The sequence below is a fragment of the Catharus ustulatus genome, chromosome 1 (genome assembly GCF_009819885.2).
Source record: "Catharus ustulatus isolate bCatUst1 chromosome 1, bCatUst1.pri.v2, whole genome shotgun sequence".
In the NCBI taxonomy this organism is placed as follows: Eukaryota; Metazoa; Chordata; class Aves; order Passeriformes; family Turdidae; genus Catharus; species Catharus ustulatus.
Window position 1 is genome coordinate 32,363,561 of NC_046221.1, and position 13,689 is coordinate 32,377,249.

Consider the following 13,689-nt stretch of genomic DNA (forward strand, 5'->3'; position numbering starts at 1 on the left):
TTTAGAGTCTTCTCTGCTGTCGTGTTTGCAGCTATGAATGTTGGTCAGTCTTCTTCCATGGCACCAGACTATGGCAAAGCTCGAATATCAGCCCAAAGAATCTTTCAGCTTTTGGACAAAAAACCTCTTATTGACAGTTACAGTGAACAAGGTGAAAAATTGGTAAGGGTTGGTGGCATTTTGCATGGGGGGTTGGGGGATATTTGAGATGTGTTTCTTTGGGTTTTGGGTGTATTTTTTTTTTTTTGAAGGAGTGTTCTTTTTAACAGGAAAAAATGTTGTAACAAACTAAATTAGTAATTATCTATTACTGGCAATTGTATTCACAGGTGCCTATTTCCTTAGGGTGTCACAAAAGGATGCTGAATTAGGATGACCTAATTGAAAGGAGCCTACAAGAAAGATGGAGAGGGACTTGTTACAAGAGTATGTAGTGATGGGAACAAGGGGGAGTGGCTTCAAACTGAAAGAGAGTAGACTTAGATAAGATACTAGAAAAATAAATTCTTTACTGTGAGGGTGGAACGAGTTGCCCAGAGAAGTTGTGGACATTCCATCCCTGGAGGTGTTCAGTGCCAGGTTGGATGGAGCTCTGAGCAACCTGGTCTAGTGAAAGGTGTCCCTGCCCATGGAAAGGGTGTTGGAACTAGATGTTCTTTAAGGCCCCTCCCAACCCAAACCACTTCTGTGGTTCTGTCAAAAGACAGACAGTACTTTAGTGGTGGTACTGACTTATTTAAGGACCATATTATTTCTGGGTTTCAGACAAAATGCGGTCTTTAAGGTAGTTTTTCTCAAAATTATTTTTAAAAAACACTTCATTCTACCATTCTACTGATCTCACAATGTAAATGACTTCAGGAAAACACTGGTAATGTCAGTTCCAATAGAAGTTTTTTGTCTTTGTAAGGGTTTATAGGAGAAATTAAATACTAATATATTTTTCTAATTATTTTGTAAATAAAAGAGATTAGTTCCTTTACAAAGAGACACTTTGCCAAAAGCTATCCTATTCCATCTGTGGAAACTTCCACAATTAAAGATGTGCTCTTGTGAAGTCAAAAAAAGCTTGATGAATAATTTAGTTTGCTCTGAAGTTGGGGGAGGAAAGACACAGCAAGCAAAAAACTATAAAAAGTAAAAACCAGAAAACACCCAAATAGCCTCACTTCAAAACCAAAATTGTCATTAAGGAGGCTGATCTCAGCACTTGTCAAATTTCTACATGTAATGCTTTCAATTTACAAGTTCTGGAAGGATTACAACGGCACATCCAGGTTCATCTAAATTAAGAATTGAGCTCCCATGTAGGTTTAGATGGCTGCTCCTACTCAGGAAGCCATAATCCAGTTTTCTATAAATTCAAGCTTATAGTCAGGATTTTTGGCCTTTAAAGTTCTGAGCATGCTTGCATATTTTCTTGAACCAAGGTTCTCTGGCAAAGACATTGAAAGGCTTGGCAGAAGACCTCCAGTAAGATAAAACTTAAAATAAGACTTAACATTTTTAATATAGGCTGGACTTAACTGCCAGTGATGCCTGTGACTTAGCAAAGCAAAGTTTTGAGTCCATCAAATTAGGTTATTACCTACTGTGAGAGCATCGTAGTAGTGCTGCTGGCATGTACAGGGGGCTCTATTAAATATATTAGAAATGCAAAATCTGGATATTGTCTATTTTTCTTAAGAAGGTGTTTGGGCACTGGAACAGGCTCCCCAGGGAAGTGGACACAGCACCAAGCCTGACAGAGTTCAAGAAGTGTTTGGACAATGCTCCCAAGCACATGGTGTGACTCTTGGGAATGGCGCTGTGCAGGGCCAGGAGTTGGACTCTGATCCTGGAGAGTCCCTTCCACCTCAGCCTATTCTGTGCTTCTGTGCTATTTTTTTCAAACATGAAGTGAAAAATAGACACAAGAGATGCAGAAAACTCCAAAAGTCACTACAAAGATCTAGTGACTTACAGAACATCCTATAAGTAGAGATACTATGCTCAGTCCAATATGTCATTTAAAGGAATTTCAAAAGCACTTTTGAAAACACCTTCTCAAACTTTCTTGGATCTCTCACTTTAATAACCAAGTCTTAACAAGTGTCGGTATGGATAAGGCTAATAAATATTAATATGATCATGTGAACTCTCTACTGCTTTTCAGAGCCATTTTGAAGGCAACATTGAATTCAAAAACGTTCATTTTGTATATCCAACAAGGCCTGAAGTTCAGGTTTTGCAAGGACTCAGTGTGAAGGTTAAAAAAGGACAGACTCTGGCATTAGTAGGAAGCAGCGGTTGTGGCAAAAGTACATCCATTCAACTCCTGGAAAGATTTTATGACCCTGTGGAAGGACAAGTGGTAAGAATAGACTTGTGTGGCTATTAATAGTAATTAAATCTACAGAACTCTTTATCTGCCAAGGTTTCAGAGGCCTTTGACAAGCCTGTCAGTCCCTCTGTTGAGATGCCTTTTTTTAGAGTTGTGAGTTACTGAGGCTGTGTCTCCAGTGGATCTGCAGGCAATCCCCAAACCCCTGTCATTGCCTGCCCTGTGCATTTGCCCACATGTACAAGCAGTGCATCCATGCTGGCACAGTGTGCTCCCTCAGGTCACAGATCTTGCCTGGGAAAGGAATGACCATGTCTGACTGCACTTCCTCCCCAGGGCTCCTCACACCCTGGTCAGACAGGGGCATAACACAGATGTATCTTGCTTGTGAGTAAATTTTCTTGCTGATGTGGACTAACACATTAGGGACACAGATACATGTTTCAGATAACACAAACGTAATCTCACATAGATGTCATTGTGTCACCATCAGGAGGTCCCAATGGGCTTTTTGATGCAACCCCTGTTAATGGGTATAAAAAGTCAAAAGGCACCTCCTTTGGAGGTTGCAAGATCAAAAGACCTACAACTGAGAATATTTACTGTTGTGTTCGGCTTCTTAAGGGACAGGATTTCCCATGCGCTTCCAGGTGCTTCTTGTGGTCAGCAGGGCTGGAAGGACTGCAAGAACAATCTGTTACCTGCATGTTGTTTCTGCCTGCTAGCAATCGGAAGAAAAACAACAAAAAATTAGATGCTAATGCAGGAAAATATTTCATCTATTCTGCTGGTTCTTTTCCATTTAGCATGCAAAAAAAATTACTTGATTGCATCTGGTAAAATAACATGTGATGGGCATTCTCTTAGAATTCCTGTTCTATGTGTGGATGAGCTCAGTACCCAGCTTGGCATCATGTTTCTTTTGCTTTTTCTAGCTAGCAGATGGATTTGACACCAAATCCCTGCATTTACAATGGCTGAGGTCCAGGCTAGGCCTGGTGTCACAGGAGCCCATTTTGTTTGACTGCAGCATTGCTGAAAATATCCAATATGGAGACAACAGTAGGGTGGTTAGTCAGGAGGAAATTGAAGAAGCAGCTAAAGCAGCAAATATTCATGCCTTCATTGAAAAACTGCCAGAGGTAAGAGACAGTGATGTTTTCTTCACAGTGAGATCATATATTTGGAATGTTATAGAGATATCAATGTAGTGCTCACTTGCATAGATCAAATTAAAAATAAACAGTTTTGTTTCCCCTAACATAATAACCTTTATGTTTTAAAATGTCAGTGTGTTTCAAGCTAAAAATCCTTTTTAATTTGTTAAAAAATAGCCAATGTTTCCACTATTACAGTGATAGACAACTCAGAATATTTGGGGGGTGAAGAGTGCAGATGGGGAGAGGGAAATGAGAGGATGTTCTATGTATAAGTAAGTAAGTGCTCCTAATAATTTTTTTATATATTTTTCCTTTGACAGCAGAAACTCTTCAAGTTACTCTGATAAAGACATTTTCCTAAAAAATGTAGTCAGAGTAGTATATTTCTAATTGAATGGATATGCACAGGGAGTGTTTCTTAATAAATACAAAGGGGCAGTAAATCAAAAGTAAGTGGCATGGCATTTGACCTTCATACCTGACAAGAATTTGGTTCTAACAAGGAAAAATGCTTTGATAGCTCATTTTCACTGTAGTTCTGGGTACCTGAAACTGAAGTTATAAAAAAAATATTTAATTTTCATTACTACTAATAATGTTTGAGATTCTTAATTCACAAGCAATGCAGCATCAAATTCTTCGTGTATATGTCAGTAAGCATTAAATTGTTAGTTAATCTTATGATCATATGCTCTGTGGATGCCTCACTGCTGGCACTATGCAAGACCTATTCCAGCCTTTGAGGGAGTAAATTTTCAGACTGGGTATGAATATATGTGGCTGTATTTATAACTGCTTGTACTAGTGATGTTTATAAAGACTTAGCTTTCTTAAAACCACTTGCACTATTCTTTCTTTCAAGATGAAAATGCTTAACTTTTCTAGCCATGAATAAATTTCACTTCTCTAATTTTCCTTCTCTAAGAGTATTCACTGGTGATCTTTTTTATTTTTTTAACATCCAGAAATATAATACCCGTGTGGGTGAGAAAGGAACGCAACTTTCTGGAGGTCAAAAACAAAGAATAGCAATTGCCCGTGCTCTGGTTCGTAATCCTGCTGTTCTGCTTCTGGATGAAGCCACCTCTGCTCTTGACACTGAAAGTGAAAAGGTGAGTAATGATTATTATGGAAATACTTATGCCTATGTACATCGCTAGCTGCTTTCTGTCAAATAAAAATAGAGCAAACAGGCTACAATTGCTTAGTTGTAAAACAAATCAGGTGTATCACAGTAGCTTTCCCAGCTGAAAGGTTTGAACTATACTAGAAAGCTGTTTATATTTGCTAAATGAAAAGTAGAAAAAACCCTGAAACTTTAAGTATAAAACTCCACATTAATCTGACATTCCTCAGCTGTCTTCCTCTCAGATGCATTTGATGGTAAATACTGAATTTGAGTTCTGACCCGAGCTGGATGCCCAAGAACCCACTCCTTCATGTCTCACCCTTGTTGCTCAGGCTCACTGACCGCAGTGAGAAATGCTGTTGAGTAAAGTCTCCTGTGAGCACTGACTTGTACATCTGTGAGATATGTATTCAGATGATAAGAGAGTGAGAGATCAAACGTGGCTTCTAGGACAAGGGAAGCCTTTTCAAGTGCTAACAGCACTGTCATGTTCCCTGTGTGCAGATTGTCCAGAAGGCTCTGGATAACGCCCGGCAAGGTCGGACGTGCATCGTCATTGCTCACCGCCTGTCCACCGTGCAGACAGCCGACATCATTGTGGTGATCCAGAACGGCAGGGTGGTCGAGCAGGGCACCCACAGCCAGCTACTGGCAAAGGAAGGACACTACTACGCCCTTGTAAATGCACAAGTCTCTAATTAGTGCTACTTGCTGAGTTGGGGTTTTTTATTTTGTTTTGTTTTTTTTACGGGAAGATGTGAAAAGCTGTACAGAGGGTTCCTGTTGGCTGTGTCTGTGCTGACTGAGCAGGAACTGTGTTGCTGCCTCGTTGCTGTATCCAGTGTAGCCTTTGGCCCACACATCCATGGGGATGAGCAGGGCATGCCTGATGCTGGGGCACAGAGGGTGTGCAGAGGAGTCCTTGGGACTGAACGAGTTGAGCAGTTGGAGGTGTGTCAGACTTGGTATAGTCTCACCCACAGCTCAGGTGGGTATCCTGCTCTCCCTGTCCCCTTAAACCCTGGCCCACTGCAGCTGCCATATACCAAGGTGCTAACAGTATGACAGCAGTTAAGCATCATAGATAAACAACAACCTGGTGCTTGGGGCTGCTCTTTGAGTTTCTTCACCAGCCAGATGAAGTCATAAAGTCTTCTTTATTTAAAGATGAGTATCAATTCTTATTGAAAACTGAGATTTAAAAAAAAAATGCATTAAAGAGAAGGATGTTAAAGCATGGGCTTGGTTTTTTCCCTACTTTATGCCACATTTCTCCTATTACTGTGCTTCACACATTTCTTGTGTTACCTGGAAAGGCTGACCTGGAACAGAGACTAGACAGAGCAAAAGGAATAAAATAAGTATTTATTGAAAGAATATGCTTTGGGCAGGGCAAGACCCCGGCCGGGGCTACACCCAAATCAAATCCAAGGTGGATCCCAGTCATGAGTTTATACACTTCAGTAAGTTTTGGTTCATCTACTTATTGAGGTCAATTATCCAACCACAGCCCCAGACTATGAAGTCTCATATCCCTGGCTTGCCCCCTTTCCCTCACTGTTTATGCTTTTTGAGTACCAGTTGTCCTCGAATCTCTAGCTAGAAAGGAATTGTTTTGTCTAACTACCCTGTGAAGAGAACTTACTAACACCTATTAACACCTAATATGAAGTTTTAGAGTTACATGCTAAGCAGCAGAGATTTTGAAAAATATAAAAGCTAAAACCCAAGGCATCACTTGGATATTCAATACTCTGTTTCAGACAATAATTATAATAGTTACAACCTTTCCATATCATGATAAACTACATAGAAGATACCATTTTTTTGTATTTTTCAAATGCTAACCTAACAGGGTTGTCATTCTTTGTATCCATCAAGATAATTTCAATAGTTTTGTGGGGAGCTAGAATGGCATGGACTCCTATCAGCCTTGTAAACAGCTTTTCTTTAAAATACAGGAAAAAGGCAAAGTTATTTTCAATATAACTTCCTTTCTTTTTAATAGGCATGGTACTTAGGGTCATGGTTTAGTAGTGGACCTGATAGTGATAGGTTAACATTTGGACTGGATCATTTAAAGGGTCTTTGCCATTCTAAATGATTCTATTATTCTATCAACAATTTCAAAGATTTTTTTTTTAAGTGTTGGAAAAGCTTGTTTATACATGTGTTTTAATAATTTGTTATTCCTCTGATACATTCCTCAGGGTGCTGCAACACATCCTTTAACTGTTGAAGACTATGTACTCTGTAGTCAGAGTGACTCAGCAGATAGGATTTTTTGGCTGGGTAAACCCAATTGCAGCATTTTAATTTTCCAAGGCTTTGCACGTGGCTTTGGGCTAGGATTTATAGCCTGGAGCAACCTGCAGTACTTTATAATTTCCAGATTGTAGCAGACAAACTTGGAGTAATTACCATCTCCTTTGCTCATTTCAATTATTTTCCAGCATCAGGACCTACAAGGGGAATAAAACACATAGAACGAAATCTGATCTCAGATTTGCCAAAATAAATACAGTTGTTCTCCCTCACAGTTTTTCTCAGAGGCTGTTTCAAGAAGAATTTTTATTCATTCAGGCACCCCTCTTGTGTGATCTCTTTATTTTCTTGTGATAGGCACATACTATGGAACTGCTGCCCTTATTACATTCCCAATTATCTAATGTGGGCTCAAATTAATTCCCTTTTCCCTGACTTGTTTCTGCACTAGATTTAAAATTACAAGATTTTGATTCTCAATTTTGAAAATAAAAAAGGGAAGTAACTTCAGTGTGCATTGTATCCATTCTTTTTGACATGCTGTGCCTGCCTACTAGCGCACAGATGGAGCTGGATGACTTTACTGACTCCATAAGATATAAATATATAAATATGTTCAGCTTGCAGGCACTACAAGTAAACTCTGATAGTTTATTTCAGATTATTCAAGTCACCTTCCTGGCTGGATATGCCCATAGAACCTTCAAACTGGCTATGCTCTGATTACAAGCACACCTGAGACAGAAATGTATGTCAAAAGCCTATTTTAGCACTGAGCCCTATATGATATAGAAATCAAAAGAATCAACCCTAACAGAGGATTTGGTGTCTCCACCAAGTAAACACTCCAGTTTTCCTTCAAAAGACCTTCTAAATGCCTTCTCTGAAGCCTTCACTCTCTTTTCTAGGAATTCATATCTTAATAATTCCATAGGAGACTTAGATCAGTGCTGGCAAGTGTCCCAGCTAAGTGTTCCTCTTTTAGTCATGAATGAGGCCTTTGGTGTTCCTTGACAAGCACAGGCCAATGTGTTCCCTTCACCCCTATCCTTGTGGCAGTCATTTTAGGGATGAGAGACCCAGCGACAACTGCAGTGACTCAAAATATTGTGGGCATGTTTGGGGAACACCAGCACATGTGCATGATTAGGGGAGAATTTTAACTCTGACACCTGAGATATAAAGCAGCACAGAACAAACATTTCAGCATAAAAATGTAATTATAAGAATGTTCTGGTTCTGGCCAGGACAGGGTTCGTTCTTGGATTAGCCAGGAGGGAGCCTGGTCAGGACCCAAAGGTTATTCTAAACCACCTCATCACTGCCAGGGGTGGGGCAAATGGAGTTCCTTCTGGGAAGAAGTGGTTCTCCTTGGTTGAGTAACTGTGGTTTTGTTACAGCAATGCTCCAGCTTGGCCCCCATTAAGGCTCATCTGCAGCCTGCAACCATGGGCACTCTGCCCAGGGAACTCAGCTTTTCCAAGGATAAACAAACAGCTTACCTAAGACAAGACAAAGAAAGCTGGAGAGGGACTTTTTACAATGATGTGCAGTGTTAGGCCAAGTGATGGGTTTAAACTGAGAGTGTAGATTAAGAGGAGATATTAGGGAGAAATTCTTTACTATGGGGGTGGAAAAGCACTGACATGCCAGAGAAGAGTGGATGCCTCACCCTTGGAAGTGTTCCAAGCCAAGGTGGATGGGGTTGTGAACAAACTGGTCTGTGGAAGGTGTGCCTGCCCATGGTGGAGATCTTCCATGTTCCTTCCAACCCAAACTAACCCGTGATTCCGTAGAAAACAGAAAAATTCAGAAAGCTTATCTGGAGATGTGGTTGCATCTTGCTGAAGCAGGAAATACAGTGGCAGCTTTTCCAAGGTGTTTCCAAACTCTTCTGCTTCTTAATGGATTTGGATAATATTAGAGGAATGTGGTCTGTCAATCACTAGAACTATACCCAAACTACTAATAAAATGGACAAAACAATGGATGAAAGCCTGTACTTCACCTCTTTCTGTGAATCCTGCTGCTGTATGCAGACAAACCAGACCTCTGTAAAACACATATTCTCCATGTCTGAGACATTAAATCGTTTGTAAGATCATCAATGTAGAGAGAAACAGATGGGCAACAAGGTCACAAACAGCATCCATAGTGTTTCTTCTTACAAAATGCACTTGAAGGGCTTATATTTGATTTAGTCCTGATCCTTAGGTACTTATAAATGACTGGTAGTTTTAGATGCACAGGTAGAAGAATCCAGTTACCTTGTTATCATTTATCACCTTCCAGCTGCCCTATATATAAGCTCCACCACAGATTGGCCCTGAGATTTTCCAGAGTTATGGCTCTCCCTGACTGTTCTTTTCCTCCTCAAGCATCTTGCCTATCACACACAACAGATACTGTACCATGTGACCTGGTGAAAAACACAAGAGATGAGAGGGGAAGTGACAAAAACAACAGCAAAGCTAAAGGATTACTTTCCACAATTAAAATTTCAACAAAACAACAACAAAAATTTCTCAGGAGAAAACTGGTCACTGCATTCAGTAAATTAATCATTTGCATTGGAGTGCTTTCATCTGCCTCTGTGCTATGCCTTATTCAGAGTGCAGGCAGCACCTATCTACCTGAAACCCTAGCAATTATCTCATTTTAGCATTTTACTGCCTACCTGGTTCATCAGCAGTTAAGTCCAGAAACTATTTTCTGAGGCATATATTTCCATTTGGAAATAATAATTTGTTGTGCCCTTAGGGAAGCTCAGACATCCGCTGGAGTTATCCCCCTCCTGCTCAGTGACATCAGTATCCCAAGCTCCAAAGCAAACTTGCTAAGCCTTCCTGTAATTCTCCTGAAGATGCCAGGTTACTGAATGCTTTCGCAGAAAGATGTTTTAAAGTCATGTTAGCTCAACTAATAGATTTTGTGGACTTGTTTAAATTGACCAATGTACTTTTCATTGCACTGCTCTTTGCATAGGAGTAACATTCACATTTCTTTCTAATCCTTATGAACAGAATGTATTTTTACGGGTCTCTCTGTCCTATGTTGTCCAAAGCAAAACCTTGCAGCCAATCATCCCTGGAATAGTTCCTTTTGTTATGTCCTTGACAACCACTATAAGAATATGGCTATACTCTGTGGGACACTTACCACTTAACTACAGACATTTGGGTCTGAAGATTGTCTTTAAAGTGCTCTAGGACATGCCTCTCCTGTTTCCAAATGTCTGCCTGAACAGACAGTGAATTAAATCAAAATGCCCATTTCTTACCATAAACCAAAATGAGGAGTATCGGGTTTTAGTCAGAGTATGCATTTGCATTACATCAGGTGAAGGGAGTTTTATCTTTCTTAAAGAGATCCCTAAGTTAATCAATCCTGCAAATAATTCTTGGAGATCCTTACCTAGGCTCACCAGGCATCTCCACATAGGCACTAGGGAGCCCAGTCTTGCAGCCAAGTGCTTTGCAGAAGGTGAAGGATCTACACAGTAAACAAGGGCCAGTTTTCCTCTTCTAGATATTAGCAGTGCAAGAAGCTTTGGAGTGAAGGAAAAACATTCAGGAAACAGGAAATATTTATCCTTAATATGCAAAAATTGAAAGGAAATGGACAGGTTGCAGAAGAAACAACTTTTAACCATGACTGGATTAGGAGCATCTGCATTTTTTTCCCTCTTGGATGGCATGTGGAAAATTTTAAACCAGAAGTTAACATTTTCAGTAACCAAAATAGCTGATGTCTCTAACATCTACATATAACGGCTTTTATGAAATCACACTAAAAATGATGAGTTCCTGTTTTCACATCTGTTGCTCATATGAACATATCCCTGACAATGCAGTGTGTGCATTTCTTCAAAGCAAACTCAATCAAAAAACTATCACTTTATACAGCACTAATAGGTTGGGTTATAAATCCACTACAAATGAATGTTTACTACAAATGAAGTGGATATCAGCAACACTGAGTATGGAAACAGAATTATAATTAATGGGTGACTTTTATTATTCTAGAACAATATGAAGAGATATCTGCAATGTGGTTTATTTTTCTGTATTCAGTAATGTAGTTTGGGTTAGAACAAATAGGATTCCTAATACAGACTTACACTATTTTCTTCAATTTCTTATTTCACACATACTTTGAGACCTAGGACAACTTTTCCATTAATTGATGCTTGCTTTTTTTTTTTTTTTTTTTTTTTGTGTGTGTGTGTGTGTGTGTGTGTGTGTGTGTGTGTGTTGTGTGTGTGTCTTACAGCCTCAGTGCAATTGTTTTACACTCATAAATTTAGATGTACATTGTTACAGTGTATTTTGATTCTGAAAAATTTGTCTGCATCCACCACCATCATTTAATCTTTGGATCTATCACTACATAATTGTTTTTTAAACAATTTTAAATTGTTTTTTAAAAATAAACACATTTATACACTTTTTCTAAGAGGAAAATGTCATATCTGCCCCACTTACAGAAAAGAGGAAAACATACGATTTATATACACGTATGAGAGTATACTTAAATGGTTACACAGTTCTATATTTATAAAATATATACTGCTGTATACTTATATTCACTGTAGATTGCTTTAGGATAAGAATTTTGGAAATAATCCAAAAATTCAAATTAATCATGGGAAAATTCCATTTGGTGTCAGCATTTTAGTTCAATTTTGCAGCCAAAATGAGCTTTTTCTCCTGAAAATCTCGCTCTCATGAAGCTTTGATGATGTAATTTCTCTTTTCAGCTTAGTCAGACGATTAAGTTCTCCCTTGGCTCACATACTGCACTTGCCCGCATGATGCCAGTGACTCACACGTATTTATTCTGTTTTTCAGTAGATAAACCATTGTTAGTTTTATATCTAGGCCTTTTAGCCATACCTCCTGAGAAAGCAATTAAACTCCTAGCACTTGAAAAGCCCAGACAGCTCAGGCTATGAAAGCAGCAGAGGGTCTGTCCAGCTGCCCTCAGCTTTCATGAAAAACTGCACAACTCAAAGCAGCTTTTCTGAAAATACTTACAGCAAAATTAAACCTTTCCTCATCTCTGTGCGTTGCCAGAGGCTTCCCTTCTTCCAGAAAGCATAGTTTTCCTGTGAAGGCTTCATATTTCATTCTTCCCTCATCCATCCTACAGTTGCACATTGTTGTTCGTTCTTGAACAAATGGGAGACAGAAATGCCCCACTGCTGCTCAGAACTCCACTCTACATCAGAAAATGCTCAACACGGGAGCCCAGAAGTGCCACCCACCATGGCCAACACCCTCACACTGAGTGTCCTTAAAAACTATCTCAAGCCAATGGCAGCACAGCCTATCCCACCCCAATTATCATCATCACACAGTATTGCCAAGCACCAGTGAGAGATGTGTTGTGTAGTGACATTTAAAATGCATTTCATTAAAGTTCAGCTTTCGATGTGACTTCTTTAGCTTGTTTACACCTTTATGGGGAGCATAGTTCACATAAAACTGCATTTTATCCTCTTTCATGTTAAGTACAATCACAATTCCACCAGGAGTGGTATATTCACATAAACATCCACAGGTATATATAACAGACTTGTGCTAACACTAGTCACATTTTTGTCTGAATCTCAGGTTTTTAATAAAAAACACAAAAGCACAAGAACAATCACTGGTTTTTTTAAATGTTGCATATAAAAGGTTGTGTTCTTTGAATACAAGTGATTTGTATACAGCAAAACATTGCTAAAAACTACCTACTGCATTACATACTTGTATTTGGGTTGGTTTTAATACCAGTAGCTCTATTTGTTTTCCCCAAAATCTGATGGAATTTCCTTCATCTCCACTATTTCCTCTTAGACTGCCTCAGGTTTTAGTCAATGCTTCAGTGGCAAAAGCTGACACACAGAAAGAAGCTAAGGTATCCTGGTAGCTCCATCCTTCATTGAGACTAGCAAGGCCCCATTTAGGGGGGACATTACTTGAAATAACGTTTCTCTGGAAGGAGAAGCACACAAAAAGTGGCTTGCTGTGTCTTATCTACTGTGCAGGGAGATAAAGATGTCCGGTCAACTTTAAGAACTAGAAATGTCTGGGAGCCTCCAATACTGAGATGCAATTATTGCATGTAAACCTAGTTTGATGGCAAGTCAGAGTCCAATGGGATTTTACTATAATTGTTACCATATTTATTATTTGGACAATTGCCTCCCAAATGTGCCAGCCTTGTTCTGATGAGGCAAGGAAAATCCTTGAATGAGATTAAAATGAGACCAATTAGATAAATGAGGCCAATCTAACAAAAAATAAAACAGGAGAAACCCCAAATCTTAAACACTTGAAGTACATGTATATGTAAATACACACAAACAGAAGTCTTTCTCAGGACTCTGCACTATTTTAACCTTAAAAAAACTTGGCAACCATTCAAGGTTGTATTGAAGGATAGTCAGATGTGGGTGTTTTCTGGAAGTATTTCATCAGTCTTGAGGCGTAAATTATGTTCTACAAGGACTTAGCCATCTATCTTTCCTGTGGCCTTCCTTCTTTCAGCTCATCATATTCTCTTGTCCTCTCGCTTCAGAATAAATGGCAGGCATGTCAAGAGAGGGGGAGGAATTTCCCCAGGTTGTTTATGAAATGGCTGGCACCATCCAGCTTCAGTCCTGTCGGAACACTTTCAAGCACAAGAAACACAATAATAACCCTCAGTGTGCCTCTCCCAGCGCTCACCACACAAAAACTGTTTTTATGATGATGAGGGTGTCTGTGCCACTCTGAACCTGTCCAGCACAGCCACCACCTGCACTGTGCTCCCTGTCCCAGGGA

The 13,689-nt window shown here is 39.5% G+C and overlaps 1 protein-coding gene across 9 annotated transcripts in view; it reads left to right on the forward strand.

Annotated features, from left to right (window-relative positions):
• Positions 1 to 10,996, forward strand: part of ABCB5 (ATP binding cassette subfamily B member 5) — a 60,375-nt gene extending 49,379 nt beyond the window's left edge. For 4 of the 9 annotated variants that reach the window (XM_033079922.2, XM_033079914.2, XM_033079939.1 and 1 more), the window contains 5 exons: positions 6 to 162; positions 2,156 to 2,353; positions 3,259 to 3,465; positions 4,449 to 4,595; positions 5,117 to 10,996. In XM_033079922.2, coding sequence (XP_032935813.1) covers positions 6 to 162; positions 2,156 to 2,353; positions 3,259 to 3,465; positions 4,449 to 4,595; positions 5,117 to 5,314 — 907 coding nt within the window. In that variant the 3' untranslated portion in view covers positions 5,315 to 10,996. Of the gene's footprint in view, positions 1 to 5; positions 163 to 329; positions 427 to 2,155; positions 2,354 to 3,258; positions 3,466 to 3,803; positions 3,933 to 4,448; positions 4,596 to 5,116 lie in introns of those variants that run through there. The other 5 variants (XR_004420078.2, XR_004420079.1, XR_004420080.1 and 2 more) reach the window with 5 other exon arrangements.
• The last annotated feature ends 2,693 nt before the right edge of the window (positions 10,997 to 13,689 follow it).